Here is a 27612-nt window from a genome sequence, read left to right as displayed (position 1 = left end):
TGCAAAACCATGCTGCTAAAAATCTTCTTCTATTCTGCTTTAATTCAAGTATTTAGTTTTGCTTTTACACTTCTCAGTCATTAGTGGAATAAAACTTTGTTTTAAGCTTAGTACACACTTCATTTGAAGTGCTGAACTCTTTTGCTTCAATGCACTCTCTTTATCTACCCCTGACTATAGCTCACAATTTATCTTAGTTTCTTAGTTAATCTTTAGACATGAATTCATCCACTGGAAAATGTAAAGTTGAGAATTACCTGAGTAACATAGAATATAGGGCTCCTGTTCAAAATTTTCTCAAAATAAAGGTCATATTTTTCATGCAGTTTTGACAAAAGTGTCAAAAGTCTCAGTGTTGTTGTCTCAAAACAGCTGGTTCTCTGAGACTACCAAGTGACTTTGCAGATGAAAACACCTGCTGTGATGAGCCATTACTTACAGCATTCTCCATTCTGCAGCACAACACAGAAAGTTGGTCCAACACTGTATATAATTCAATCAAAGTTTAAGGAGGTGTCATTTTCAGGATTTATGTTCCTTTGACATAGCAGTAAAAGCATGCAAAAAGGTAAGAACATTTATCTGAATGGTGCAATCTGTCACTGTCATAAAATTCAGAACAAAAATTAAAGCTAATTAAAATTAGGAGGCAAATGACTGTATTTTGGGTTGAATAACTATGAGGAAGGAATCTGGGAACTAAATTCATTTGTGCTGAAGTAAAATGCACTTTAAAAGATAGGTCTTTCTAACCAAGGGCAGAAGTTCTACACAGATAAAATATTTGCATATTTAGATAAATAAGATAAATGTTGGTGAAACTAAAGACTGGCATAGTACTTTCAAACTCAATATTGCAAAAAAAAAAAAAAAAAAAACAAAGAAAGAAGAGGATACTGATGATTCCTAAAATGATGGAAACTAAACAGTCTCTTTTTTAACCAAGTGAATCACAATGTCCTTGGTACAACAGAGACATGGACATATTGGAGAGAGTCTGGAGAAGGGACACAAGGATCAGAGTCTAGAGTACCTCTCCTATGAAGAAAGGCTGAGAATTCTGGGACTATTTGGCTTTGAGAAGAGAAGACTCAGGGGGAAAATTATCAATTTGTCTGAAGGAAGGGTGCAGAGATGGTGGAGCCAAGCTCTTTCCAGTGGTGCCCACTGACAGGAAAAGAGGCAATTGCCACAAACTTATGTACAGTAGGTGCCATCAGGAAGGGTGACTGAACATCGGTACAGTTTGCCCAGGGAGGTTGTGGAGTCTCCACCTTGGAGATATTCAAAAGCTGTCTGAACATAGTCCTGGACAACTGGTTTTAGGTGGTCCTGCTTGAAAAGAAGGATTGGGAAAGACGAACTGCAGAGGTCCCTTCCAACCAGAATCATTCTGTGATTCCATTTTTAAGTACCAGGTCCCAGAGGACACTTTTCATTGCTGTCTGCTTGATCAATCTCTCTCAGGAAGTTGCCAGTGTTCTCCAGAAATCTCCTAGATTTCATGTGCCCTGCTGTATTGTCCTTCCAAGTGTGGATAAAATTCCCCATGAGGACTAGGTTCTGTGAACATGAGGCTTCTTCCAATTGTTTGAGAAAGCCCCATCTATCCTCTTCCTGATCAAGAATTCCATATCACATACCCACTATGACAGCAGCCATATTGCTTTCCTGTTAATCTTGACCCACAGACTCCTGACCCATCCCCGGGCAGAGATCCCATGCATTTCTCCTCCTGTCTCATAAAAAATAGAACATGTCCCACTTGATTGATTGTTTCATGTTTCTCTGATCCCCATAAGGTCATAGCTTCATAACTGTACACAGACTTCTAATTCCTCCTGGCTACTCCCCAGGAATGTATATCTGGGTTACAGTTCACATAATGATAACACTGAAATTAGCATTAGTTCTTCAGCATGTATGGTGACACCAATTGTTTAGAAGGTTTCATCTGCAAATATTGTCTCTTACTCATGGTACTTAGCTAGAGCCTCCCAGTGAGGAGGTAAAGAACAGTTACAACTTCATGCTTGAATCTAAGAAGGGGGGTGATATCTTTTTACAGTTTTTCAATATTTATGTTTGTTTGACAATAGAAGTTTTAATCAATATGCAATGTCTGATACTGTGCAGTGGCTTAAAGAATTGCCAGCTGAATTAATGGTACGATTTCAAATTGACCAATCAGTTTAAAATGTAGTTATGGTAGAGATACTGTAAAGCAAGTCTCATTGTTTCTATAAAAGAATGCAAGCGAGACACAGGTAATCATTTGCCAATTTTTGCCAGTCATTTGTCAATGGATGTTTTCTTCCATAGCTTTGAACTGTAAGAGGAAGCCATGTGTGTTACACTGCAGAAACTGTTATGACTGACTCTAGAGATTCAACAATTCAAGCCTTAGCACAGCATGGAAGGATAGGTCCATGGACACGACAAACTACTCCAGTAACTGAGGTCTAAAGGAAGGTGCTAACCTTACATGGTAAACATACAACAATGGCCTGGGTGATTGTATCTGCACTCAATTTTTTTTTTTGACCTGTCAGAAAGCAAATGAAGCTCTGAAAAACATTTGACTTGTTCTAGGGTAATGATGACTTGACACAGTAGCACTGACTGTAAGCACTTTCTGTTTGCTCCCTTGAAATATAAAATTTGCCTTATATTTGGAGCTGCCCATACTCATGACAGGGTAGTGACCTCATAAAATCCCTGTTGCACTCAACACCAGTGTACTAACCTCTTAAATTAATCTAGAAGTAGGTTTTGGTCTCTGGATTTAAAGGAGTAAATAAATGTAACCATTGCTGAATGGAAAAAAGAAGAAATTATAAACAATGAAGGTACGAAACAGGAAAAAGATGTGAGGTTTTTTTCTATTGTCTGATTCACATGAAACTCTGAGTGGCTTAAATAAACATGCTGAAAAACTGAAAAAAACCAAGAAAATGCATAATTTCTGCTAGCTCTGAAAGGGTTAAGACGTCACTGTAAGGAAATACTTAGTGGATTTTATACAGTAGGAATGGACAACGAAAATCTTATTTTTGTGTCTGTATTATTTATCCAATATCTTAATTTACAGAATCTGACTGTATCTTTATGCCCATACTTGTTTAGAGGTTTTTCACATATATTAACAACTCTTCCATAAATCTCAGTTTTATGACTTTTTTACATCATTATAAAACAGAACAGAGAAAGTTCTAATGGACAGTACGTTCACAAGCACTACCAATGCATGTTCTTCCATCTTCTGCCAGCTTGTAAGGATCAGTATGGAGACATTTGTAGCTGCCTTCAGTGTTAATGCATGTAGAAGAAGGAGGGCATGGTGGATTAATTTTATTTTCACATTCATTGATGTCTGCAAAATAAATACACACTGATCAATAACAATTACAAATTACAGAGGGATTACTAACCTCTCACCAACACCTTTCACATGGATTTGTAAATCAAAGGTATTGCACACTTTCAATGAGATGTGGATACTACCAAAGATCCTTATTGATACTTTTTAAAGCACAAAACAGGGTATTTTTGGTTTGTTTGTTTTGTTTTGTTCTTTTGTTTGTTTGATTTTAAGCTGGAAATGATGAAAAAATAAAATGTTGCTTTGGTAATCCACCAAAACCTAAAAAAGGCAATTGGCTGAACTTTCAAAAATGCAGACCCTAAACCTGAGAGCTGTTCTTGCATGTGTTTATGTTCTAAGACTTTAGGTTCCCCTATAAACTATTTTCATCCTGTGCTCTATAGAGATAGAGAAAATAATAATGCTGAAAAAGTTCTATACACTTCTAGGAATGATTTTAAGGAGCCAAGATTTCAAGTTACCTTTGGTGACAAAATTTATAACAGCAATTTCTGATATCAATGCAAATATGTTTTTTTCTGGATGCTATATAAATTCAGTAAAATTACAATGTCCTGTCAAAATGATGAGCAGATGAACAATTATCATTGGAAAACGTGCATAAACATATTGTTCTTGATGCCATTCAAGACCTTTTTCTCTCATCCTTTGGTTATATGATGAAATGGAAGACAGTATGCAGTGCAGGAAGAAAGTACTTAGGGAGGGATAGAAGGGGTTCTTTTTCTTATTTCTGCACCTTTCTTTTTTCTGTGTAATATTTACTTGCATGACTGAATTCAGTTGAATAAAAATAGATGTCAGGTATTATTTCAGTTAGTTTCTCATTGGTCCTGTTTATTTGACAGCTTGTTTAATGTCTCTGACCAATGGTCCTGGGAAGCACTGCAAGCCCATATGTGGGCAATCAGCTGAGTCTTCAATGTCTTCTCTTTTTGGTTATATTTCTTTCCTTTTCTACTCAATGTTTTATCTGTTACTTCAAGCTAAGTGGTTATTTTCGATCAGTATTAGAAACTGACCTTGTAGGAACAATTTACTGACTTTAACATTGTCGCTAAGGGAATTCTATCATTGTAAATAGGATAAAAACTGATTCTCTCAAATTTTAATACAAAACAGTAGCTGTGTCAAATGCTAGCTATCAACTTAGAAAGTCAAAACACTAATCATACAAGGAATAATCTTAAACTTCAGAACCCTTAAGAAACAATAACTTTAGTAACACCAATCTGAAGAAAGAAAAGAATCTGTTGTTCAGGATGAAGTTATCTGAGTAAGTATTATTTCCTTCAAGGTTACGTTTTGGTTTAATCACCGTCGTCTTCATCATCATCTGGGAAACAGAACCTGTACAGCCTTTGCCTGTACTGTAATTCAAATGTGTGCTTGCATCTCCTGAAGATCCATAGTCAAGCTATCTGTTAACTAGCTAACTCTTTTCTTCATCACTAAATAGTGTATGTCAGACCTTACCAGCCTACTCTACTACTCAAAGAACAGTAGCTTACCAAAGTAAAGAAAACAGACTTATCTATCAGGAGTATGATAGAACTTAATATAAAGCAAGGTAGCATATTTTATCACCAAACCACTTCCTGAATCAATAGAAATGATTTCCATCAAAGTCCAAGTTAACAAGCAGGAATTAACAGCTCTCAGAATCCTATTTTTTTGTCAGCAAGCCACTCTGCCTTTTCCAGAGCAGTATATAATTTTGAAACCATCTGCAAAAATGCTAAGCTCTATCCTCATCATTATGTTGCTTGATTTACTCCTAATTTGCTGAACATTTAAAAGAATGCGAACATATTGCACAGACATGCGTGGAACAAAGTGCTTTCTACTGTAAAACTGAAGTAGCATCTGCATAAGTGGGTTTTGATGGTTTTCCTTTAATACCAGCATCACTTATTTAATATATGCAGCAGCTTGTTTTCCTGCAGCAGATATACAGTCTTTTGTTTACACTACTGAACATATTAAAAGAAACTAGGACAAGGAATGATTCACTCATTTAACTTATTTATTCACTTCTCTGCCAGCACATTAATCTATTGAAAAGGTTTTATTATAATTCATTTAACAGCTTTATTTCTTTATATGGTATTTACGTGGGTGGAATTCAGTGGATAAATAGGGTTTGAATAAAAGAAAGAGCTGCAAAATTCATTTGACTTTTTCCATACCAGGTATACAATTAGAATGAATAGCTTTCTATTCTACTATCACAGAAATACCGATAAATAGACTTTATTGAGGATCAGCTGCAGCACTTGCATTCCAATTAATTTACCACTATCTAGAATATATTCCTAAATATGGTCTTTTCAAGTTTAGTTTTCTCTCATGTTCTTATAAAGCAGAGCAGTTTGAGTATGTGTGTATACATATATATGTATACATGTATTTGAGAGTATATGCACACACACACTCCATCATAAGCACACACATTTGAAATGTGAATAGAGAGAATTCATCCTTCATAGTGTGAAGAGTGAAAGTCTTGAAATATTTGCCACATTTTCTTTCTTTCTAACCTACACTATTGAACAGTAAAAATAAGACAAAAAGGAAACAGAAGGTAAAAGAATGATTAAATTAACAGAAAAGTATTCCCGTGAAAATGTACATGAAATGTTGAAATAAAATATCTTTTTACTTATTTTTCACCTACTCTACTTTTGCACCTGCAGAAGTAATTAAATTCTGGCAAATCTTTTCACAGTTATTTGGGAGAGGGAGGTTAGACCTAAAGTGATTATTAATTCACTTAATTTCACTTATTCACTTCACAGTGATTATTAATTCACTTAATTTCATTTATTCACAGTATTTTTTTCCACTTTTACTTAAATTATTAGCATGACACATGACCTAGTGGTGTAGTGCTCAATTTCTATCTAGAGCATCCATTCAAACAACACTAGGAAAATGACAACTGTCTGACTGCTGTTATGCTGAATGTAGGAGGAAGCAATGTATAATTCTGATTTACTGCCTTTTTTTTCCCCTATTGGGTGTTAATAGATTCTATTTTTGCTTAATTAGGTGATTTTTAGTGTTATTTTCCTACCATCAGTTTGATTGCTGAATTAGGATGGGTAGAGATTGAGATAGCAATTCTGGAGCAAGGAGAGTTTCACATAATCATATTATTGTACTTATAACACCAGAAGGCTGACTACAAAAAAGCATAGGAGAGAGTTCACTTCTGATGAGCTCTGCTGGACTTTACATATTAGAAATTTCAGAAATAATGATAATACATAATACAATAAAAATATAATATAATTAAAAAAAAGGATACCTGTACAAACAGGAGCCTCAAAGTTCCATCCTTTACTTGTACAGGTTAATTCCTCTTCTCCTTGTAACTGAAATCCATAGTGACATGTGTACGTCACTGTAGATTTTCCAAATTCTGAGCAGTGTACAAAATCACCATTTTCCACACTTTTTGGTGTTCCACATGTTTCCTCTATAAATAAAAAAACCCTGTGTTACAGGCTTTTTAAAAACTACCACCTTACCCTTGCAAATGAACATTATTCTCCATTACTGCTATAATTCAGTGAAATTTCTCATGTATTTTAAGGTGATCAAGACTTTAATTTTTCATTTTTGGAAAAGAATACCACAGATTTGACTTATATTCTGCAGAGCTCTTAGCTGATATTTTCTAAGAACTTCTTCCCTAACTGTCAAAATGCCTGGTTATCTCACCAGCCATTCAAGTTGTCAGAGTGCAGTTGGCAAACTGTATCGGTTTTTTACAGAGGAATTTGAGAAAGAAGGAGAGAAAGATTGGCAATGTGCCCTTGCAGCCCAGAAAGCCGTATCCTGGATTACATCAAAGGAGGTGTGACCAACAGGGGGAGAGAGGTAATTCTCCCCCTCTACTCTGCTCTGGTGACACCCCATGTGGAGTGCTGCATCTCCCCTACCATCAGAAAAAAAGGTAACTACTAGATTACCTTCCTGATAAAATTCTTGCCAAGCTTCTAAGTTCATTCCAGGTATATTATTACAATGCTTAAAATCCTGTGGAAACTTTCCAAGTTGAAAGGCATCTTCTGGCACTTCAGTAATTCCTGTGTTGTCACAAATCACGCGGGACAATGAGTGTTTTTTGAGTTCATGCTTTTGAGCTTCTGTGAAAACATTATCATTTTCCCACCAAAATCTGGAGAGATTAATAGAAACTTTTTAGAAAAGATCAAATTGAAAGAGCTGGTTATTCTTACTTTCACAATACCTTATGTAGAAGCCAAAAAGTAGGTAGATATAACACTAGTAAAAGTAAACACCATGACCATACAGAATCAGTCCTGAAAAGGCTAGTGTGAGTCTGACGTACTGGTCAACTCAGCTAGTGTGTTAAAGGCAGCTGGTTAAAACTACAAATTATTTATATTTGCAGAATTGCTTTTCATTGATGAAAAAGGGCCACAAAAAATGTTATGATCTTGAGAGAAAAACTTGAACAAAATTTAGTTGAATGGGATGCTTACTCCAACACATACCAGTACTTGCTGTTCGCTCATAAATTGTTCTGAACATAAATTAAAGGAGAATCGAGGAGTAGCCATAACAGATATTCCCATACCACAGCTTTTGAATTCGGCTTGTAGTACTGAATGGTTACTATGAAAACAGGTATTGCTGAATGTTCCTCTGGTTAATATGGAGTACTTAATTTTCTAAGAAACCTGTAGATATGCAGATTTATTATAGTAGAAAAACATAACACAGTAATTATGCTTCTGCTAAGACTGTCTGGAAGAGGTAGGAGTTGCTTTTTTTTGTCAGATCAGGAGTGTGGTGTCAAACAGGATAACCAGTTGGTGCTTAGAAGATGTATCTATTAAAAGATATACATTATATAAAATATATAGGTATGCTTACACACAAATGTATATGTTTAAAGGAAAGAAAACACTTGAGGGAAAAAAAGGAAGATAAACATTTTGTACATAAAGACATTGCATTAATACTTCTGGAGAGTCTGATAGAACATCTATATTAGACAGTGTTAAACACTGCTAAACTTCCAAGATAGTTCTGTCTGGTACTCTAGTCAATTAGGAATTTCCCAAATTCTAGGCAGGATTTGTGGTAATATTGCCTATATTGAAGGAGAAGGCAACCTACAGAACCAGCAGTGGAGCTAATGTCCCTCAACTCAGCAGCGCTGTGACAAGAAATGCAGGAGAGGTGGAGGAGCTGGAGAGACGAAAAAAAAAAAAAAGAATCCTTCCTCTTACACCTGACCTTCACACTGTTCCCAAACTTCTCAGAGCATGCTGAAACTTCAGTGACTATTCCCAGGCCCCTTCATATAATCAAAGCTATCAAACACTTTTCTCCACTCATGTCTCTTACACCTGTTATTTCCCCTTTCATGAACATTATAGCCTATTCAACTTTCGTCACAAAATTTAGTTTTATGTACACTGCTGGGAAAGAGCAGAAAATGATTTTTAATCTACTCAGCAGATAGGTATTTAAAAAGGCTGCTCCATTCAATCTGTGTCAGATGACCAAACTTCATAATTTCTGCCCAAATATTTCAAATCCTGAGATCACAAAAAGATTCAGAGAAGGAAGAGGTGCAAAAAGAAGGCTGATGGATTGGAAAGAACTTTTTTCAGGTGATGTGGCGGAGTTTAAGACAGTGATTGGGTTTAGTACACAGGAAAAAGAAATCCTTTTATATTTTGTCAGATTACTGACAAAAGATTTTAGGGTTATCAGAATGGGGTTCAAACAGATAAAAATTCCACTTTGTCCTGATTTCTGATCTTAAAGAGTATGTTAGAAGAGATATTTTTAAATCCCTATTTACTGACTTGTTATTTGAGGTATGTAGTGTCACTGGTGGAGATATAAATAACACCCAATACTCCATCTCACCAGGCTTTACAATGAGTTTTAGACTTTTCCATTCTTATGCTTACTGCGTGACAACTATAACATGTTGTTACATACTTCTAACTTCTTTTAGATGGTTCCTTTGGTATTAATTACAGAACACTATTTCAAATTTAAGTTAGCTGCCACAAAATTTGTGGCAGAAACTTGTGGGATTCTTTCATTACTAGAACTCTCTTTTTCTCAGATTGGGAGTTAACATATTAAATTATGCTTATGTTTGATTAATGACAGTAATATTATAAGGCACAGAATAATAAGTAGCATTGTAAGGCACTGAATAATGGAAACAAGACTGGAAGGACCTCCATAGATACTCCTTCTCCAGATAGGGTTAAGTATGTTTGTACAATTGAGAGGACTTTCAACCATGTTTTTAACTCAGCTGAGCGGGATTTTTGCTGTCTATACAGTTTATGCTAATGAGAATACCACCTTTATGATTAACATTGCTTTTTCCTGTGAACTAATTAATTGACATTTTTTAAAGTTCAGATTTAAATTCTGCCTTGGATGGTTATTTCCATAATGGTTTCTTTCCATAACAGTGACTTATAAGAGGAGTTTAAAGGCTAGCGTAAGGACCAGATATACTTAAAACAGCACTGTTAGCATGGTGTGAGCTGTTTAAATGAGTCTTCTCATGAGATTCAAAATTACTGCCACAAGTACAAGATGGAAATTAAAAAATAGTGGTTTTATAATTGCTTCAGGAGCAGAAATAAGATATAAACTGCTTCTTGCACCCTGTTGTGACCTGACACTGATTTCTCCTGCCTTCCCGGTGCAAAGGGTTTTCCCGGAACAAGATGCTGATGGCAGTTGTGCAGGGTTGGTTGAAGTGACATCCTATGCAGTGCCAAATGAGGCAATTCTGTGAGCATTCTGTAGTCCCAATCCACATAGGGCCAGGTACATGGTGTTTTTATTATCCTGTCTACCAAAGCCTGAATTACAGGGTTTTTGGTATCCCTTCTCACTTTGCTGCAGTTGTCAAAGAAAAATGTTGAGGTTCTTCAAATTCCTGAGCACAGTGCAGGGGGGAATAAAGCCTGCATAGTACTACATCTGTCCTCACAGAAGTTAGTGGTCCCTGCCACAATTAACATCTGGTGGCATCTTGCATTTTCAGAAGTTCAAAGCTGGACACCTCAGTACCATAGATACAAACTCCATGTCATCTGGAATTGGGACTATGAATGGACCTAAGAAGAATAATCCAAAGGAGCTAAGACAAAAATTGGAAGAGGCAGAGACTGATTTGTTTAAAGCATATTTAAGCTGCTATAAAATCTCCATTGCTACTGCTTTTTTACACATGATTTTACCACATAAATAAACTCACCTGTCACCATCCCTTAGTGCTTTCATCTGCTTTCCAATTATACATGCAAACAGGGGACCGGTTCTAGCACCTGGAATAAAGTCTTCCACCAGACCACCAAGCCAAACATCAATATTGCTAGGATTATGGTACAATTCCATGATTTTTTCAGTGACATTGGGATTCATTATTACTGAATTCAGGTCAGTGTGAGTTTCCAGTTTTGGTAAACCACAGAATTCTCGCCATTCATTATAACCTGTAAAATATGATGTTAAAAGGAAGATTAGTGATTGCTAAGCATGATATATGAAATTAATAAATCTATAAGCACTGGATTTTGACAACCTTAATCATAGTCATAGACAGTTATGTATAAAAGGAGGTCTATTATTATTAGTTAAATTGATCAGGTAAATTATGGCAGGATTTGAAACGACAGGAAATGCAATTGTTACATCGTTTTAATGAAGGAAAACTAAAGTTTAAAATAATTCTCTCATATTAAGGCAATGAAAACATGATAATAGATAATAGCAGCATGCACTGTATCTTGAGATTTCTAGACTAGGAATACAGGAGTCAGATGAAGAGTGGTTAAGAAGCAACCTGAATTAAGTTAGTAACTAAATATTTTACTAAAGAGAGTGTTTGTGGGCTCACATTCAGCTTTCTGGAAAACAGATTTCTTTTACATTCAGAAAATCATAGAGTGGTTTGGGTTGGAAGGAACCTTAAAGATCATCTAGTTCCAGGAGCTCCTTGTTCATCTATGCAGGTCTCCTGGCATTTTTGCCTGGCTTCCTCTTTGTTGGGATGCATTGCTCCTGAGCTTTGATCTTGCATATTAACCAGCTTTCTTGGGCCCCTCTTCCCTCCAAGGCTTTATCCCATGGTACTCTACCAAGCTGATCCCTTAAGAGGCAAAATCTGCTTTCCTGAAGTCCAGGGAAGGCAATCTCACAATCCTAAGGATATTGAATTCCACCATTTCAGGGTCACTGCGTTCAGGGCTGCCTTTGAGCTTCATATTGGTAGCCAGCTCTTCTGCTCTCAGAAGCTATGGCATACTTGTAAGAGTTTTTGACACTGAACAGTGAACCTACTCTATTTTTTTAACACCTGATGCAATCAAATTAAACTAATCTCCAACAGTCTTCCTCTAAGCAGGTATATCCATGGCCTGGTGGGCTATTGTTCCTTCACTGTTAGTTCAATCTTACCCTAGTCTAACTGGAATAAAAAATTTAGTGGAAAAGACCAGGTACAAATGTGTAATATTTCTTAAAATGAAGTGTGTACCTAACTAAGCCATCTGCACCACTTCTGGAGATATCTGTCAACATCTTCTATGGTTGGTAGAGTCAGTGAGGTTGTGCCTAAGCTGACCTATCCCACAGGTTGAGCCTGCTGATGGGAAGTAGTTGCTACAGGCAGAAACCCCACTGCTCTGGAGCTGGATCTAGCAAGAACAAACTTCAGGTACCTATACTGGACACACCCTAATCCATTCACAAGTACTGTTCTAGATCTCAGATTTACCAGACTGTTTTAATTTCAAAAGCTGTGGAATATTTTATTTCCATCAAAGTTAAAAATATTAGCAAATTGCATTTTAAAAATACTTAAATTACTTTTCTGATTAGCAAAGCTATTATTTAAACTCTTATGATTACATTTCAAATATAAACAGTTATACTGCAGTTATCAGTTGGAAGAAAATTGAAGGAAAGTCAGCAGACCTGGGAGTCCATGATCACGACCACGCTGTAAATTTAAGGATGCTAAATCAAGTGAACCATTATTCGACAATACAAAGAGTTTTTCTGTTAACTCCTCATTCAGCAGTTGATCTTGCACCTGCAGTTTTGCTGAATGTGCTAGAAGACCTCTTAGTAAAGGATCCAAACCTCCTTTAAACACAAAAACAATAGTGTTAGAGAATATATAAAAACCACTCTAACTTTTTTAAAAAATGTGAATGCATGTATGTTTCTATGTTTTTAAAACATTGTCCACCCAGGCTTTTAGATTCAAACATATGTAAAAATCTCCTTTAGTTTAAAATAGAAGTAACAGCGCTATGAAAAACCTCCATCTTTTTCTTCAGAAAAGAATTTCCAACCTGTTAATAAATTCATCCACAAAAAAGATATGAAACATCTTAATCATCAATCATGTTTCTACTGTCAATCTACTAGACTGGTTTAATCTAGAAAGTAATGTTTTTCTGATTCAGTCAACTATTTAATTCAGAATAACCATCTGAGTTTGAGTTAGTACTCTGGAATTCATTCAACAACTTCAATAAATGATCAAATTAAATAAATGTGCCTATTCCTAATTCAAGGTATGTAACTTTGAAAAAAAGTTACGATATTCTGGGGAGAAAAAAAACACCAAAACTCAGAAACAGTTTAAAAATCATACCTTCTTTAATGAGCCTCCAAGGACTAAAGAAAACTTCATGCAAATGAAGATTTGGGAGTTCGGGATCATCTAAATACTGTGCATTCAGTCGCCTTACTATTGGTTGGATTGTTGCATGACCAAAACGAAAAGCAGCTGTTGAAAATACATTAGAAACTGTAGGATTCACTGTGGGATCATAACCTGTATAAAGGCCGATATAGAGATTAAAAGCATCTGGACCAATGATTTTGGGAATGTAATCTCTTAAAGTAATAATCTGAAAGAAAAGAAAAAGAAACATCTTTCAGCATTTCTATGGATGAATAGTAACGAATCTCATATGCTAAATACCTTTTTTTTCATTCAACTATACTCAAGCATTTGGCATGACTAAGAGCATTATTATCTGGTAAACAATATCAGTCCTATTTTTGCAGTAAGGAGACTCTGCACAACTCAGAACAGAGATTAACAGTATTGCTCATTTACAATCCATGGGGGTAATCCAGCTCACAGGAGGTGTGCTGAGATTAAAAGCCTTGATTGTGATGGTGTAAATGATAATACCCTTAAAAGTGTCAATGAAAACTTGAAGGACTATCAAATCTTTCAAGAATGTTTGCTACTAGGAATGGATTCTATTTCAGCCATATATTTGTGACACAAATCCTCTTTACTTATTATTTGGAATGACCAGGCTTTAAGATACTGGTGCCTAGAATCCCCTTGTAGAAATTTTATACTAAACTCAAGCCAATTTATAGACTTCTATGGAACTCACTTCAAAAATGAAAAGAATGATAAACACCTTCTGTCAAATGCTTTTATAATGTATTAGTATTACAGTGGCATGGAAAAGCGTATGAGTAATCATGACAAAAGGAAAGAGGGGAAAATGTTCTAATGTACCAAACAAAATGAAAGTGCATTATAGGTTAAAGATTATGTTGAACTCAATAAAGCAAAATGGGATAAATATGAAGCATAATGAACTCAATAATATACCCTATATATTCAACATAATGTGTAATAAATATAGAGACAAATGTACTTTGAACTTGATCTAGAGCATATTGAAAAGCTAGCTGGCATAAAATGACCTTATAAAAAACTTGTACCTTTATTTTAGGCACAGTGAAGAGACAAGCACACACCTTTCCAGAATTTACTCACTTTTCTCAGAAGGTAGAGGTTTATGTTTTCAGGTTAGGTCGTGCAGTGAACAAAATATTTAAAAGACAATATGTTATAATCCCTTTTACAGCCCCTTTAATGCAGCATATGAAACAAATAAAATTATTGTATGAAATTAATACTGACACTGTCATTTGAGAAGTTAATGGTTTGCTACATTTGCAAAGGTTTTGCAAGACATCAGTTCTAATTTTAGATACATAGTTTTTACAATCAAAGACTTTCAATAGGACTAGGTTAGTCATGGATACAAACGTCATGGTATGACTAATTTTTTGGTTCATTGTAAATCCCAGATTTAAGCTGCTCATAAAGGCCAGACTCCTTGAAGGAAAGGGCAACTCAGATTTTTCATTTGCTCCAGAGGCAACATTTTCATTTCTAGTTTCCTTCATAGGGAAAGAGGGGTTGCCATTTCAGGATACGATAATTAAAAGGCTAAGGGTAAAAAGGGGTCTTATGCCTATCCTGAGCTAGGACAGGTATCTGTTTAATGAAAATTTCCAATGGTTAAATATGGCTCCATCAAAGAGATTTGCAGGGTAAATTGTTACTAATACAGCAGAAAGTGATAGTACTACTGGAGTCTGTCAAAGAACTGCACCTAAACCAGCACTGAGTATTTGTGTGGTCTCTGAATGCACCTTGCCTAAATTTGTCTGTGTGATGTCAAGGAGAGGCTCACTACAAGTTCTCGTAACTGACACACATATAAGTTTAAAAGAGGGTATAAGCATCTGACAAACATAAAAATCATTTTTTGTTACAATTCTTTTTCATGCAATCCTTGCTCTCAGAGAATAATATAAACGGTTTATTTCCTTCCATATATGGTGTAAATAAGGATAGTACTTTCTCACAGTAGAGAGTTCCTTCAACAAATGAGAATCTCCTGTGGAATCAAAGGAACGGCCTTGTCTCAAAATATATCCATAAAATCAGAGACAGAAAGCAACTAAATGGAAAAGAAATTGCAATCTAGTATAATGAAGTTCTCATCTTTTATGACTTATTTTGAGTGTATTTATGAATAATAACTTAACTTCCAGTTATTTGCAGCAGCATAAGGAATGTGTGGATATAATGAGTCTGAACCTGCAAAGTAATGGATGATCTTAACTCCTTGTGACATTTTTGAGATTAGTGGTAATCCAAGCTCCTCCTACGACACATTTGTCACCTCATAGCATCAACTTCAAGCTCTACAGAAACCTCATGAAGGAAGCGATTTTAGTCAACAATGTGAATATTTCTATTGTCTCACAATGGTATTGTTTCAACAACAAAATTTAGTGAAAAATTATGACAAATGGGCACTGTTTTAAACAGAGTGCTCACATGACTTTTGTAATCTTTATGATCAGATAGTAACAGAGATTAAGAGCTTTTAAATGTTGTTCATTTAGTCATACCAGAGAAAATAAAATGCTAATTTCTTAGCAATTCAGTAATATCATTGGATAAATATCCAGACAGAAAAAGCATCTGAGTGTCTTACAAGAGTGTCAGAAAAGGCTTTGTATAGATTTTACATCACACCATGAATCCCATGTGCACTGTTTATAGAAAAACTAACAGAATCCTGACCTGTAAACAATAATACTGCAAGTCAATATTGCAAGTCAAAAAGGCTGTTAAAGGCAACACTCTTCTCATTCAGAAGGCAGAATTACAAAAGGGATTCCCAAGTGTCCTTATAAACTCAGTGAGTATCCTGGTTGTGTTTGCCTCCAGGCAGCTGGAGCAGAAGTCAGCCATACATTATATATTTGGAAATAGATTACATGATTTCTGATTATTTTTAAGAACTTTTTGCTCGTGTTAAAAGTTACTACAAGTTAGGTGTAAAAGCTACAGGAATTCATATTACTTTTCATAAGGGTCAGCAGACTTTCCTTGCCACAATGGTTTGAAAAGGAAAATGAAAAAAAAGACTAGGAGAGAGATTTTTATATATATATTTGTGAGAATCAGAATACATTTCTAATATAAACATTCTTATGGACTTTTCTTCTGTATTTTCCCACATTTATTTCCTCTGCTATCTTCTGTCAACAGTAGCCCTTGAAATTTGTGCATTAATACTTCACTGAGAACTTCACAGACATTTTTACACAGGGAAGTTATTATTTATATAATACCTATGAGAAAGTAATCATTTTGAACTCTATTTAAATATAGAGACACTACTTTTAAATAGTTTCCTTTACAAAAAAATGCATCTGAAAAGGCTTCTTTAATAGACAAAATAGATATTGGGGAAGCCCGCACAAATATCGAGCTGAGTAGAAAATGCCATGAAAATCAGAGCACTGAGGTGTCTGGAGAGACTAAGCACCAGGACGTTGCATTCAGGAAAGTGGAAAACAAAACAAACTTTAAACATGTCAAATTTGAAGCCCAGAAATAGATGGGAAGGAAAAGGTAACAAGTTCTCAAAAGCCACTCACAGAAACATATTTGAAGTTTTATGATCTATTCTGTTCTAAGACATCCACTGTAATGTGTAGATAAGCAAACAAGCAACCAACCTGATGCAGAGCACCAACAATTTTTCGTGCTTCTTGGTAGACCTCCTCTGCACTCCAGTGGCTGTTGATGCGTTTGAGGGCCCGGGCCAGACGGTTGTGTTCCCTCAGCCACAGTGTGTGCATAGCAGCCAGAGACGTGACCTCACTGGATCGACTGTCCCCAGCCAGAAAGCATTCAATCCTCTCCCCTTCACTTGCATTTGAGTCCTGTGCACAAGGTGATGGGATCTTATCTGTAAAAGGCAGGTATTCCCGATGGTTATCATAATATTTAAGGTTTACTCTAAGAAGGCCTTCTTCGCTTGTTAAATTCCTCAGTTTGTTTTCAACAGCAGGGGTACTGCCATAGACTGTAGAAGCATCAAGGAAAGAAGTTAAGCCATTGATCTGTTGTCTTGGATTTAGCACTGATATGTTTCCAAAGAGAATATCATGATCACCAGTGCCGCATGCAGGAGATGAGCGGTAGAAGGGCAGGCAATCCATCCCTGTGGATAATGTATCATTGGTGGTGACCTGCATAAAAAATAAGGGCATTTTCTGAGGTGAGGAGAACAGCTGTGGATGCTGACTTATGGCTTGTCTAAGTATTTGCATCCTCCCTCTCTGTTTTCCGTTGTTCAGATCTCATCTACATATTCTAAATCCATCAAGATTGTTTTCCTTCAGATTTAAGCAAAGAGATGAACCTTTTTTAAGTAAAGACAGAGATAAACCCCAAAAATTTTTCTCTGTCATAAGCTACTGATGTAATACATCTACACCTAAATCAGTTTTCTTCACAATCAAAATTCATCATAAAATGTATCAGACTGAAGACATGAATATCTGGTTGAATTCTGTTCTACTGAACAGCAAGTGAAACAGGTTTACATGTATGCATGAACACATCAAATCCTGCAGCAGCACACTGTAAAAGCTTTGGTTCAATACTGAATTGTAATCCAGTTTCCTAACTAAAAAAGGTAGATGTGAATATTCACCCTGCTTTCTGCCAGTCCCACCAAAATTCTTTTCCCATATTATTTGACAGTGACAGCTGTCTTATAAGCATTAAATTCTTTATAAAAACAAAAACTGCATGTAGACTTTGCTAAATGAAAGACTGCCTGGTCGTTTTTTTGGTTTGATCCCCACACAGTTGAGACACCAAAGTCAAATGATGATCCAGCTTTTGTGTGATAGTCAGCACAGATATAGCCTGAACCAGTCTGTCATTTGGTCAGCTATTCCAAATATAGGCAAAGGACCTGAGAGAAACATGTGCGAATCTCATTACAGAATGAGACTTGAGGCACAGATAAAAATGTTAGGATAATATAGCCTAAACCAAACAGCTTGTTTTGTCACAATGGAGCACTGAATATGGAATATGAATAAATTAAATGCTGGAGAAGGATAGAAAGGAAGAAGAAGAAAGGTTTCATTCACGTTGTAGGATATCCAAGAGGAAAACTCAGGTCTGTCTCAGAGGACAGAGTTCAACACTAAAAGAAAAGCTGCCATATTGCAAAATTACTAAAATCTGTCTGTGTTGTCTAATGCAGATTTGGCTTTACAAACTCTCTTTTTCTGGAACTAACATTATTTCCAAATTCTGACAGTACTGCACTGCGCACAGACAATGATCCATAACAACCTGTCCATTCCAAGAGCTTAAAAGTGATTAACATCAATTAAAAATTTATAATGATCATAGAGTATGAGTTTCAGGGAATATGAATCTAGTGTTTTCTTATCAATTAATCAACATGAAGTAGGTACAAATAACACTAAGTAAAACTGCTCAAATATCCCAGAAAAAAAAGATGTTCAAAAATTTGAACAAGAGAAAATAAATGTTTTGCACAGACACCTGAGCTAACCCATCTTATTTGTATTCCATCTGCTTGTTTTTCATTTTTTAGAACCCTCTGGCAGGAGACAGTGAAAACTGTATATGTTATATAAAGTGGATGTAATTTCTTCTTAATTCTTCTAATAATAAAGAAATCAATCTGTGAAGATAGAACACTCATTAAATTGAGGTTAACAGTAACAATGTAATTTTAGAATGAAATTAATTAGCTTCATATAATAACATCGTTACCTCATTTATAATACCAGACAAAATATTCATACTGCTGAGAACTCATGATGTCAGTAGGGATTGATTCCAACAAAGCATTTACATTGAGAAAGTGCTTACTTTGTTTTACAACTTTGTTTGGTAAAGAAATTCTACCATTATTTCTTCATTGTCTAGATTTTGGCAAATCAAAGAATGTTATGTTTGAAGGAAATAATTTTTTTCCTTCTTTCACTGATTTCTGAAATCAATAATTTCTCTGCCTTGTGTTTTCTATTCAGTATTTGTATCTGCTATTAAGTCTTTTGCTATTAGTGTGGTTTCTTTTTCCCTTCAGCTGTTAATGTAAGCAAGCAGTGCATCTCATACTAGAAATACCTGAACTTGACAGCCACAGTATTGTATGTTTTTGTGTGTCTACTGCTTCTAGTTATCAGGAAAACCTGGAAGAATTCAGGTATAACTGGGAAAAGAATGTAGGAGATATCTTTACGTTGTTAAACAGCAAGACTCATACCAAAACCTATCAACAGTGAATGAAGTTCATACTGAATAATCTCTAGTTAACTGCCTCTGCAATTTAAATTCAAACTGTTCTGGTCCCCAGTGGAGAAAAACAGCAGTAATGAACATTAAGGGATTTACAGAGCTGCATAATGCCATCCTTTCCCTTTTCATGGGATAAGTAGTGTGCAGCCAGCAGCTGAATGTGTAAATGAGAGGTTCCTTAGGTTATTATTCAAAACACATTAAATATAATCTGAGTGAAAAAACGGACCTTTTTCTGCTGAAATGGGTACAAAATCACCTTTCCCCAAAAAACCTAATGAATAATATTCATCTGATCCTTTTTTTTTGCCTTGCATAGTTCTAGATGGAAAAAACTCTCAACACCACCCTGGTTGGCCACAATAGTTTTACTGTGTTGATTTAAATGCTCATTATATATGCATGGTCAAAGATGGTGATGGTGAAATTCTTTAATTTGTAGGAAAATGAAAGGCACTAATTGTTTAAGTGTATTGCAATGTGTAAACTGTTATTACAGTTGGACAAAAATCTTTCTTATTGTTAATTTATTCAGTGGGAAATGACCTTGTAAAAGGATTTTTGCTGTAGACTTAAAAGAAAACCAAGCTTATGGTCTATGAAAGTTTCAAAAAGAGGAAAACATGAATGTCTGTTTGTGGACATGAAACTTGGAGGAGAGTCCATGACCCCGACAGCAAGCTGCCACTTCTAAAACACAGAAGAAAACAGCGAGGGCTCACTTTGCTGGTTGTCGAGTGCACACTGACTGATCTATTTGTAGCTGAGACAGTAAACTGTCATGTTACATGTCACCTTTTGCAAATCACCTCACTTTTCTGTGATGGTTTCTTTTCCATCTTGTTGTATCTGAAGTAACTGAAAGCTTTTCTGGATTGTATCATACTATGTGTACCTGCCATGTCTAACTTATTGGTAGCAATGTAATTAATACTGAATTCACTACTGAAGTCAGTAGTTCTCCTATGAAATTCTTCCTAATGCCTCATTATGTCTCAGCTCCAACCTGAAATAATCAGCTGAGGAATGTCAGGTTAACTCTACAACCTTGTTACATGTGTCAGGCTGCTGTAAAAGAAGTATAAACTAAAGTTAGTGGGGTTTTTTCTTTCCTTTTTTTTTTTTTTTTTTGGTTTTGTTTTGTTTTGTTTTTTGGTTTGGTTTTTTGTTTTGTTTTTGTTTTTTCATGTTATGGGATACTGAGGAGATACAAGAAAAGAATGTCCAGGCTCTACCAGAAACTACAGGGAGAAATTCTATAGCCTTTGCTATAAAAACCTCTGGAATAGAAAATTGTTTCTGTTAACCTATGAATCATTTACCTACACTTGTTATTAATATTAAGGCACTACTGCAGCTTTCAGTCCTTCATTGAATCACACTGACTCAGAATATTTTCCAGACAGATTCCCTAACTGCGCAGTCAGGATCCTCCTCTCTCTACTGAAATCCCCAGAGAGTATGTGCAGCTCTTGGCAGCATTGTCCTTTTCTGAGGATCCTCCCTTGGGTGTTGCTGTTGTAGGAATACAGCAAGAGAGCAAACTGCAGCCTCTATGTTTACATTGTTGTATAATATGCTATTGATTTCACTGTCTTTGGAAACCAGCCACAGTTTCTTCATATGCAAAATGAATGTATAAAGGTAACTGTGGCGGTTTTCCAAATATTAAATAGGTGGAGATTAATTTAATTAAAATTTCAGGAAGAAGATTAGTTCTAGAGGGTAATAGCATTTTGTTTCAGTGTTCAAAATCACTTCCTCTGGTCACACTATTAACTGCAACATTTTTTTTGTTTAAATATAGAATCTATTATTTGGCTTTGAGAAAAACAGTCACAAAATACTGGACATACAACAAAAGCAAAAGAACAACCATCTTTGTATCTGTCCATCAAAGCAATGAATAACAGATTAATTACAAAATGGAGTTGAAAAATTCATGGGAATGTAATCATGTAACGAATCTTAAAGTTGTGAAACTTTCAAACGCTTATAGGGTTGTGACTGAATTTCTTTGTATGTCCCCCACCATGGCCACTCATGGCTACATCAAAGGTAGCCATGGGCACGTCTTGACCCATCCCTCTGCTAGGCTACACTGTTGAGCAGGAGCAGTGTCTAGGCTACACTCAGTGCTAGATTTGCACCTGTTCCCATAACTTCTCTATAAGACCATCCTTGAAACAGCTCCAGGACAAAAATCCAAAATCTGTGCCTTATTTAGAGTACTGAAGGATGCACTTGTGAGTCTATGCCATGAGAATCTGTGCAACTTCTTTCTCTCTGCATTGCAATGCTTCTACCACAAGAATAATGTTAGCCTTGGAGTCCCCTTTTAAAGATCGCTTACGCTGACTCTTTTTCTAAGCAGATGGGATTTCTAGGATTGAATTAGTCTGGGTTCAGTGATTAGACTTCTATGGTCTCTGTGATCTGCATTTGATTGCAGTTCTGGGAAACAGTATGAGTCTCTTCTCAATCTAAAAAATTCCTTTCAGTAATAAAAAAATATGGGGGTTTTGCATTTAAAAATCAATACTAATCGTGCTATTTCAAAGAATATGTCATAAACACAAAACGTAAGCCTATGCAATTTTATAGCTACAGCAAAGAGACTTTTTAAAAATTGGAGTCAATATATTGTACCATACTGTTCAGATGGATCCTTCATCACATCTACAAAACACTGCTGGACAAGGACTTGATGCCTGCCCTAATCTCTCCAGGTAAGACTTTGGGAATGACAATGTTTCCAAGGCTAATACTTAACAACAGAAACAGGAAAAATTATTTCTTGCCCCAGATGGAAATATGAAACATAGCAAACTAGAGATTTTTGTCAGAACTATGGCATGCTCTTAGTAATTAGGGCTGTTGTGGTTAATTCAGGTTACTCAGTGCCTCGGTCACTCAGTGTCTGAGAGAATGTGATTCTAAAGAAGCCTGTGTTTTTTCTGAATGCTCTCAAGATATACTTGCAAACTCAAAAATCCATATCTCCAGGGTAAGAGAGACTAGATTTACCTGCTTGTGGTAAAATTGCAGGCAGTCATTAATTTAACTTAACTTCCCCTGTATTTTAAATTCTCTCACTAAATGGAAGATGAGCCACCTTTTAACACAGAACCCAATTTGGTTCCTATTAAAGGTAGCCAAATATCTTCCTTTATGTTTAGTGAAAGAGGAATGAGGCATTTAAAGCAAAATGAGACTGTAATATCAAGACTGTTTATCAAGTACAGTTTGTTGAGGCAAAAAGGGTTTTCTATTCTGGTGAAACTTATTCCCTGTGTTGGTTTCAGTATATAGAGAATCTGGTCAGTAATCAAGCTACAACACTGAGGAAAGTACTTTAGGTTGCCCTGCATAGAGATGGGGGCATCAGTCCAAAGGTTGTAATGGGCATGGAGCTCTCCTGTCGCATGAGTTGGACAGGCTGCTTGTTAACAATTTTTTGAGTGAAAGAATGACTATGCTTTTAAATTAATTGATCAAGAATAGAGGATCCTATATTTATATCAATGTATGTTTCTTCTAGCCCTTTAACAAGCTTTAAATTCATATTTTCCATCTACTCAAAGCAAAGACGTGATGTATGAAAGTTTCAGCAGCTCCCTGAAGGTTGTTTTATACATACATTGAAGAGATAGCTCTCTTCAAAAGTCTGCATTAGCTGCATAAGGTATCTTTGCTTTCAATAAGTAAAGATAAGATCCTTTCACTTTATCTGGCTGAAAATTTGAACAACTACTTTGCTATTTTCCCCAATGGAACACAAAACCTTGAAGCATGAGAACAATAACACTGGGAGGAACTAGTAAGGTTTCTCTGCAACATAAATCTGAGGTAAAAATTTGATGCTTGTGCATTAACTAAAGTTTATTATCTCTGCAAAAAAATTATATATCTACCTGTCTAATTTAATAGATGTACTAGGTTTCAATTTTTCTGTTACTGTCTGCTGTAATATTTCTTGATGATCTATCAATTTTATTTATAATTATTTCAGTTAATGTGTTTCACTGTTCTGTTTTGCTTTACTCACCTGTTTGGAGCCTGGAATTTCTCTTCAAGAAATTAATTTAGAATCTTACCTTTATTGGAAAACATGGATTTTGTTTTTCACATGTCATCTGGCACTCCATCCCATTTAGGAAGGTGGTTCTACTTGTGCTCTGGGGAGTGAATGCAATATCATGGTCTATGTACTGTCCCCATACCATAATAATATCAGAATACAGGTTGTCTTCAGTAACAGCCTCATTAGATGCGTGAATAATCTTTTTTGTCACTTCACGAACCTGAGAAGAGAACTAATTTAGCTTAACTGCCAAGTAATGTAGGGGAAACTGATTAAAGCTGTCTTCCCCATCCCCAACTTTATATATTTTAAAGGATTTACCTAAAAACAAAGCAAAACAAACCCCCTAACAACAACAACAACAACAAAAACCCAACCTCTGACAGAATCTTATTTCTGTTCAGGACCTGAGATCCAGGTGCAATGAGCAGATTCAAAGATGTTTCAGCTAAGTTTTTCTCTGTTTGCCAGTGAGCAGTGTATCTTTGATCTGTTCCTTTCCAGAGAATTTTGAAAACCACAAGTTTCTTTTAGACTGTCTAAAAGTTTTCTTTCTATTTATTCTGTTTTCTCAATCTTTAATGAATGGATTTTCTGGGCAACCTCAAATCACTGTCAATACACAGAGGCTCTTGGCTGCTCTGTACATAAATGGAGAAGCTTATGCAGCCCAGGAGACAAGTTAGGTTGCAAACACATGATAGCTGAAAGCTCTGCTTCCTTTTCCCAGGCAGGGAGAAGCCAAATCATATTTCTGAAGCACTTCAGTGTAAGCTGCACAGAGATACAGATGCTCTGAGGAGGAACACATGGAGATATCTATGCTACATTTCCAACCTATACTAATAACCAAGTAAAACCATCAGAGCAAAATCTGTACTCAGTTTGTAAAGATAAGGGTATCATTATTCACAGATTCCTCCCTCATGCTGCAAAATATTCCCTGGCATAGAGCAGCTGCCTTAGAAGTCAAGCAACTGAAAGGGTAGCATATAAAACAGTGTCACAGAGTCTGTAATGAATATAAGGGCTACATAATGAATGTATAAGGCAGGTTTATAAATAATAATAAATAATAATAATAATAATATAATATAATAATAATATTATAATAATAATAATATAATAATAATAATAATAATAAATAATATAATAATAAATATAATAATGGCCAGTCTTCGCGAGCGAAGATCCGGGGAAGGTCTTTCCACCTTCCAGCCTGCGCATTGGATTTTTTAGGTGAGACACAGTGTGCGCGGAACTGAGCCCACCCTTTAATCCTAAGGTTCATCTGCCGGGGCCAAGCGAGCTTGGACGGTGGCAGCGAGGTCCTTAGGACGTAGGTGGGTTGCCTTTAAGGGCTAACGAGCCCCACCTGCCCGGGAGTGGCCCTGACCGGGAATCGAACCCGGGTCTCCGCGGTGATAGCGCGGCGTCTTTACCACTAGACCAGCAGGGGCTCCTAAGGCAGGTTTAGTTAAACAGAATTGTTAATTACAGTAGGTAACATGGGACTTGTTAGGAACATCAGAATTTATACTGAAATAGTCAACAGGAAGATACAGAGAGTTCAGCAGGAATTCAAGTGCTTAGGTCAGTATGTCAGTAGCTTTGGTGGCCACAAAGCCCAAATAATTTCTTCTTGCTATTAGTAAGATTTTTGTATCGCTGTTAACTTACACAGCTACACTGTGTTCTAGTATTGCTTTGTAGTAATACTCACATTTATCTATCACCTTCACATTATTTTCCTGTTGCCTTTTAAAGGATATAGTTAGATAAAAGTAAAAAAAAAAAAAAAAAATTATGTAAATGAGAAAAAGCATTTATAACATTAGTTTTATCCTATCTTACTCCAAAACAAATCAGAGAAAATTGTTGATGGTCAGACATTATCAGATTTGGTACAGTTATATAATCTTTTTTTTAGGGTGTTTTACTTTATATACATGGACACTAATGAATCTAGAAAAAGGCAGTTTGTACTATCTACTGGGAATTTACCTGTGTAAATGTCAGGTTTTCATCTTTGAGTGCTAAATTGTGCAGCTTAGAGACAATGTTATTTAATTAATAACATGAGTTGCAGATGACATTAACACTAGATTCTCTTGCTTATCCTTATTAAACATACAGCGGTTAAAATAACAAGACTTTGAGTCCATCAAAAGTCAGGTTTCAAAGAAATGATGACAAACCAGAACTCGTAAATCCAGCCCAAATCATTGCACACTGCGCTGGGGAATTTTTCACCTATTCCTCTGTGCAAATATTTTCGTTCAGATTTCCCTCTGTAGCAGGTCTGCTATTTTTTAGGTATATGAGCTGCTAAAATCCACAAATATTGCAATACTTTCTAATCTCAGTAACTTGGGCTAACTAAAAAATGAAGTTATGATTTGACAGTAATACTTGTTAAGTCTTGCTAGTCTATGAGAAACAACATACATGCACACACCTGCATGCTTGCTACCACATCTGTGTGCTTTATTTTGTTAACACCCAAACTTATTTTCTCTCTCCTCCTTCACTGAATAAAGACACCATTATTGAAACAAATCACTGGAAAGTCTAGGTTGGAAGGAAACTCTGGAGACCACAATGTGCAACTTTATATTGAAAGCAAGAATTAGGTTATTGAAAGACCCATCAAGTCAGATATTGGGGGTTTCCTATGAAGGATATTCCAGTAGTTGTCTAGGCTGGAATTCATATTCCAAACTTTAATTCGTATTCCTACAAAAGCCTATTCCAACATTTAGTTTGTCTCACAACAAATTTATTTTCTTGTATCATGACAAAATTTTCTCTGAAGCAACCTGGGACCATTGCCTCTTGCCATGGCAGAATGCATGCTTTGCATCCTCTCCTCTATAATAGCCTTTTCATCATGGGAGGGTCATGATTAGGTCCACCTTGCACCACTTTTTCTCTACCTGAGCAATCCTCACCCTGGGTCTGCTGGCTGTCCAGCTTCTGGTGCACACCAGGCCAGGCCAGGCCAGGCCAAGCTCATGTGGCTGGCTCATGCCCTACCTCTTTCCACCACAGTAATTTTTGGAGTGCAGAGCTGCCCCTCAAGGCCCCACTGCACTGTCCCATAGGCTTACCCCAGCCAGGGGCAGGGAACCTCTCACTATGTGACTGGCTGAACTTAGCAAAGCCAGTGGCTCCTTAGCTGAGTTCCATAGATACTTCTGAAGTATTTGACACAGGTACTTCATTTACTGTTATAAATGGAGATCTGTGATGGCAGGTGTGGTTATAACCCAGTGTAAGTGTTTCAAGTAATCTCATGGTGCGTTTTCTAACCAAGGGTAGCTGGAATCCATTGTATTGGATGCTGGGATCCCATCCTCGAGGTTGGCTGAGCCCATCTTCATAGGCTGGTGGAAGCCACCTAGCCAAAGCTGTGTTGGATGCTCCCCATCTAGGATGTTCCCTATGAAAAGAAAAACAAAACAAAACAAAAAATACATAAAAAAAGCAGCACAGCAAAACAAAAAACCCTTGAACTTATAAATGTATTCTGAATATACTATATATTTAAATATTTATATAATATTTATATAATGAATATAAAACCTGAGTACAAAATAATCTAAAATAATCTAAAATAAACATCAGTCATATAGCAATATGAAATTGCAATAAGATGTTTGTGTAGCAATCTTTGAAAAGATATCAAATACTGGTCTTCATGTACGCCAACATCAGTTTGACTCAAAAGGAAAATAAAGAAAAAATAGATTGTTAATGACCCAAATAATTTTCCTTCTATCATGAATATGTAAACTGTATTTTTTTAATATAATACTTTAAGATTTGGTTTTGTCTGTTTGGTTTTTTTTAACTTGTCCTGTTCAAAATTTATCATAATTATAAAATATGTATCAACATTTAAAAGAAGAAATAAGTTTTTTGCAAAGCACTCTGTTGACCAAAATTGTCAGTTAAGCCACAAAGAACCAGAAACATTCCCAGACAGTTAGTAGAAATACACAGTGCTAAAACATACGTTTATATGTCTATCAGGATGCTAAAGAGGAAACAATTATTGTATTAATACTTCATTGATCTCCAGCACACTGAAGAAGCTCAATTTGCCAAGTTATATGATACAGTAATACA

The 27612-nt window shown here is 35.9% G+C and overlaps 1 protein-coding gene across 1 annotated transcript in view; it reads right to left on the bottom strand.

Moving 5' to 3' along the window:
* Positions 1–2924: 2924 nt before the first annotated feature.
* TPO (thyroid peroxidase) overlaps positions 2925–27612 on the bottom strand; it is a 36582-nt gene continuing 11894 nt past the window's right edge. Inside the window, exons 5-13 of the mRNA XM_050315725.1 lie at positions 26794–26923; positions 23495–23701; positions 16781–17296; positions 13074–13332; positions 12386–12556; positions 10665–10902; positions 7363–7571; positions 6696–6866; positions 2925–3373 (exon numbers count right to left, since the gene is read on the bottom strand). Of these exons, the coding sequence (XP_050171682.1) occupies positions 3213–3373; positions 6696–6866; positions 7363–7571; positions 10665–10902; positions 12386–12556; positions 13074–13332; positions 16781–17296; positions 23495–23701; positions 26794–26923 (2062 nt within the window). The 3' untranslated portion in view covers positions 2925–3212. The remainder of the gene's footprint in view (positions 3374–6695; positions 6867–7362; positions 7572–10664; positions 10903–12385; positions 12557–13073; positions 13333–16780; positions 17297–23494; positions 23702–26793; positions 26924–27612) is intronic.

This window comes from Myiozetetes cayanensis, unplaced genomic scaffold (assembly GCF_022539395.1).
Source record: "Myiozetetes cayanensis isolate MyiCay16 unplaced genomic scaffold, myiCay2020 scf2-11, whole genome shotgun sequence".
Classification (NCBI taxonomy): domain Eukaryota; kingdom Metazoa; phylum Chordata; class Aves; order Passeriformes; family Tyrannidae; genus Myiozetetes; species Myiozetetes cayanensis.
This window is presented reverse-complemented; position numbering and strand designations above follow the sequence as displayed.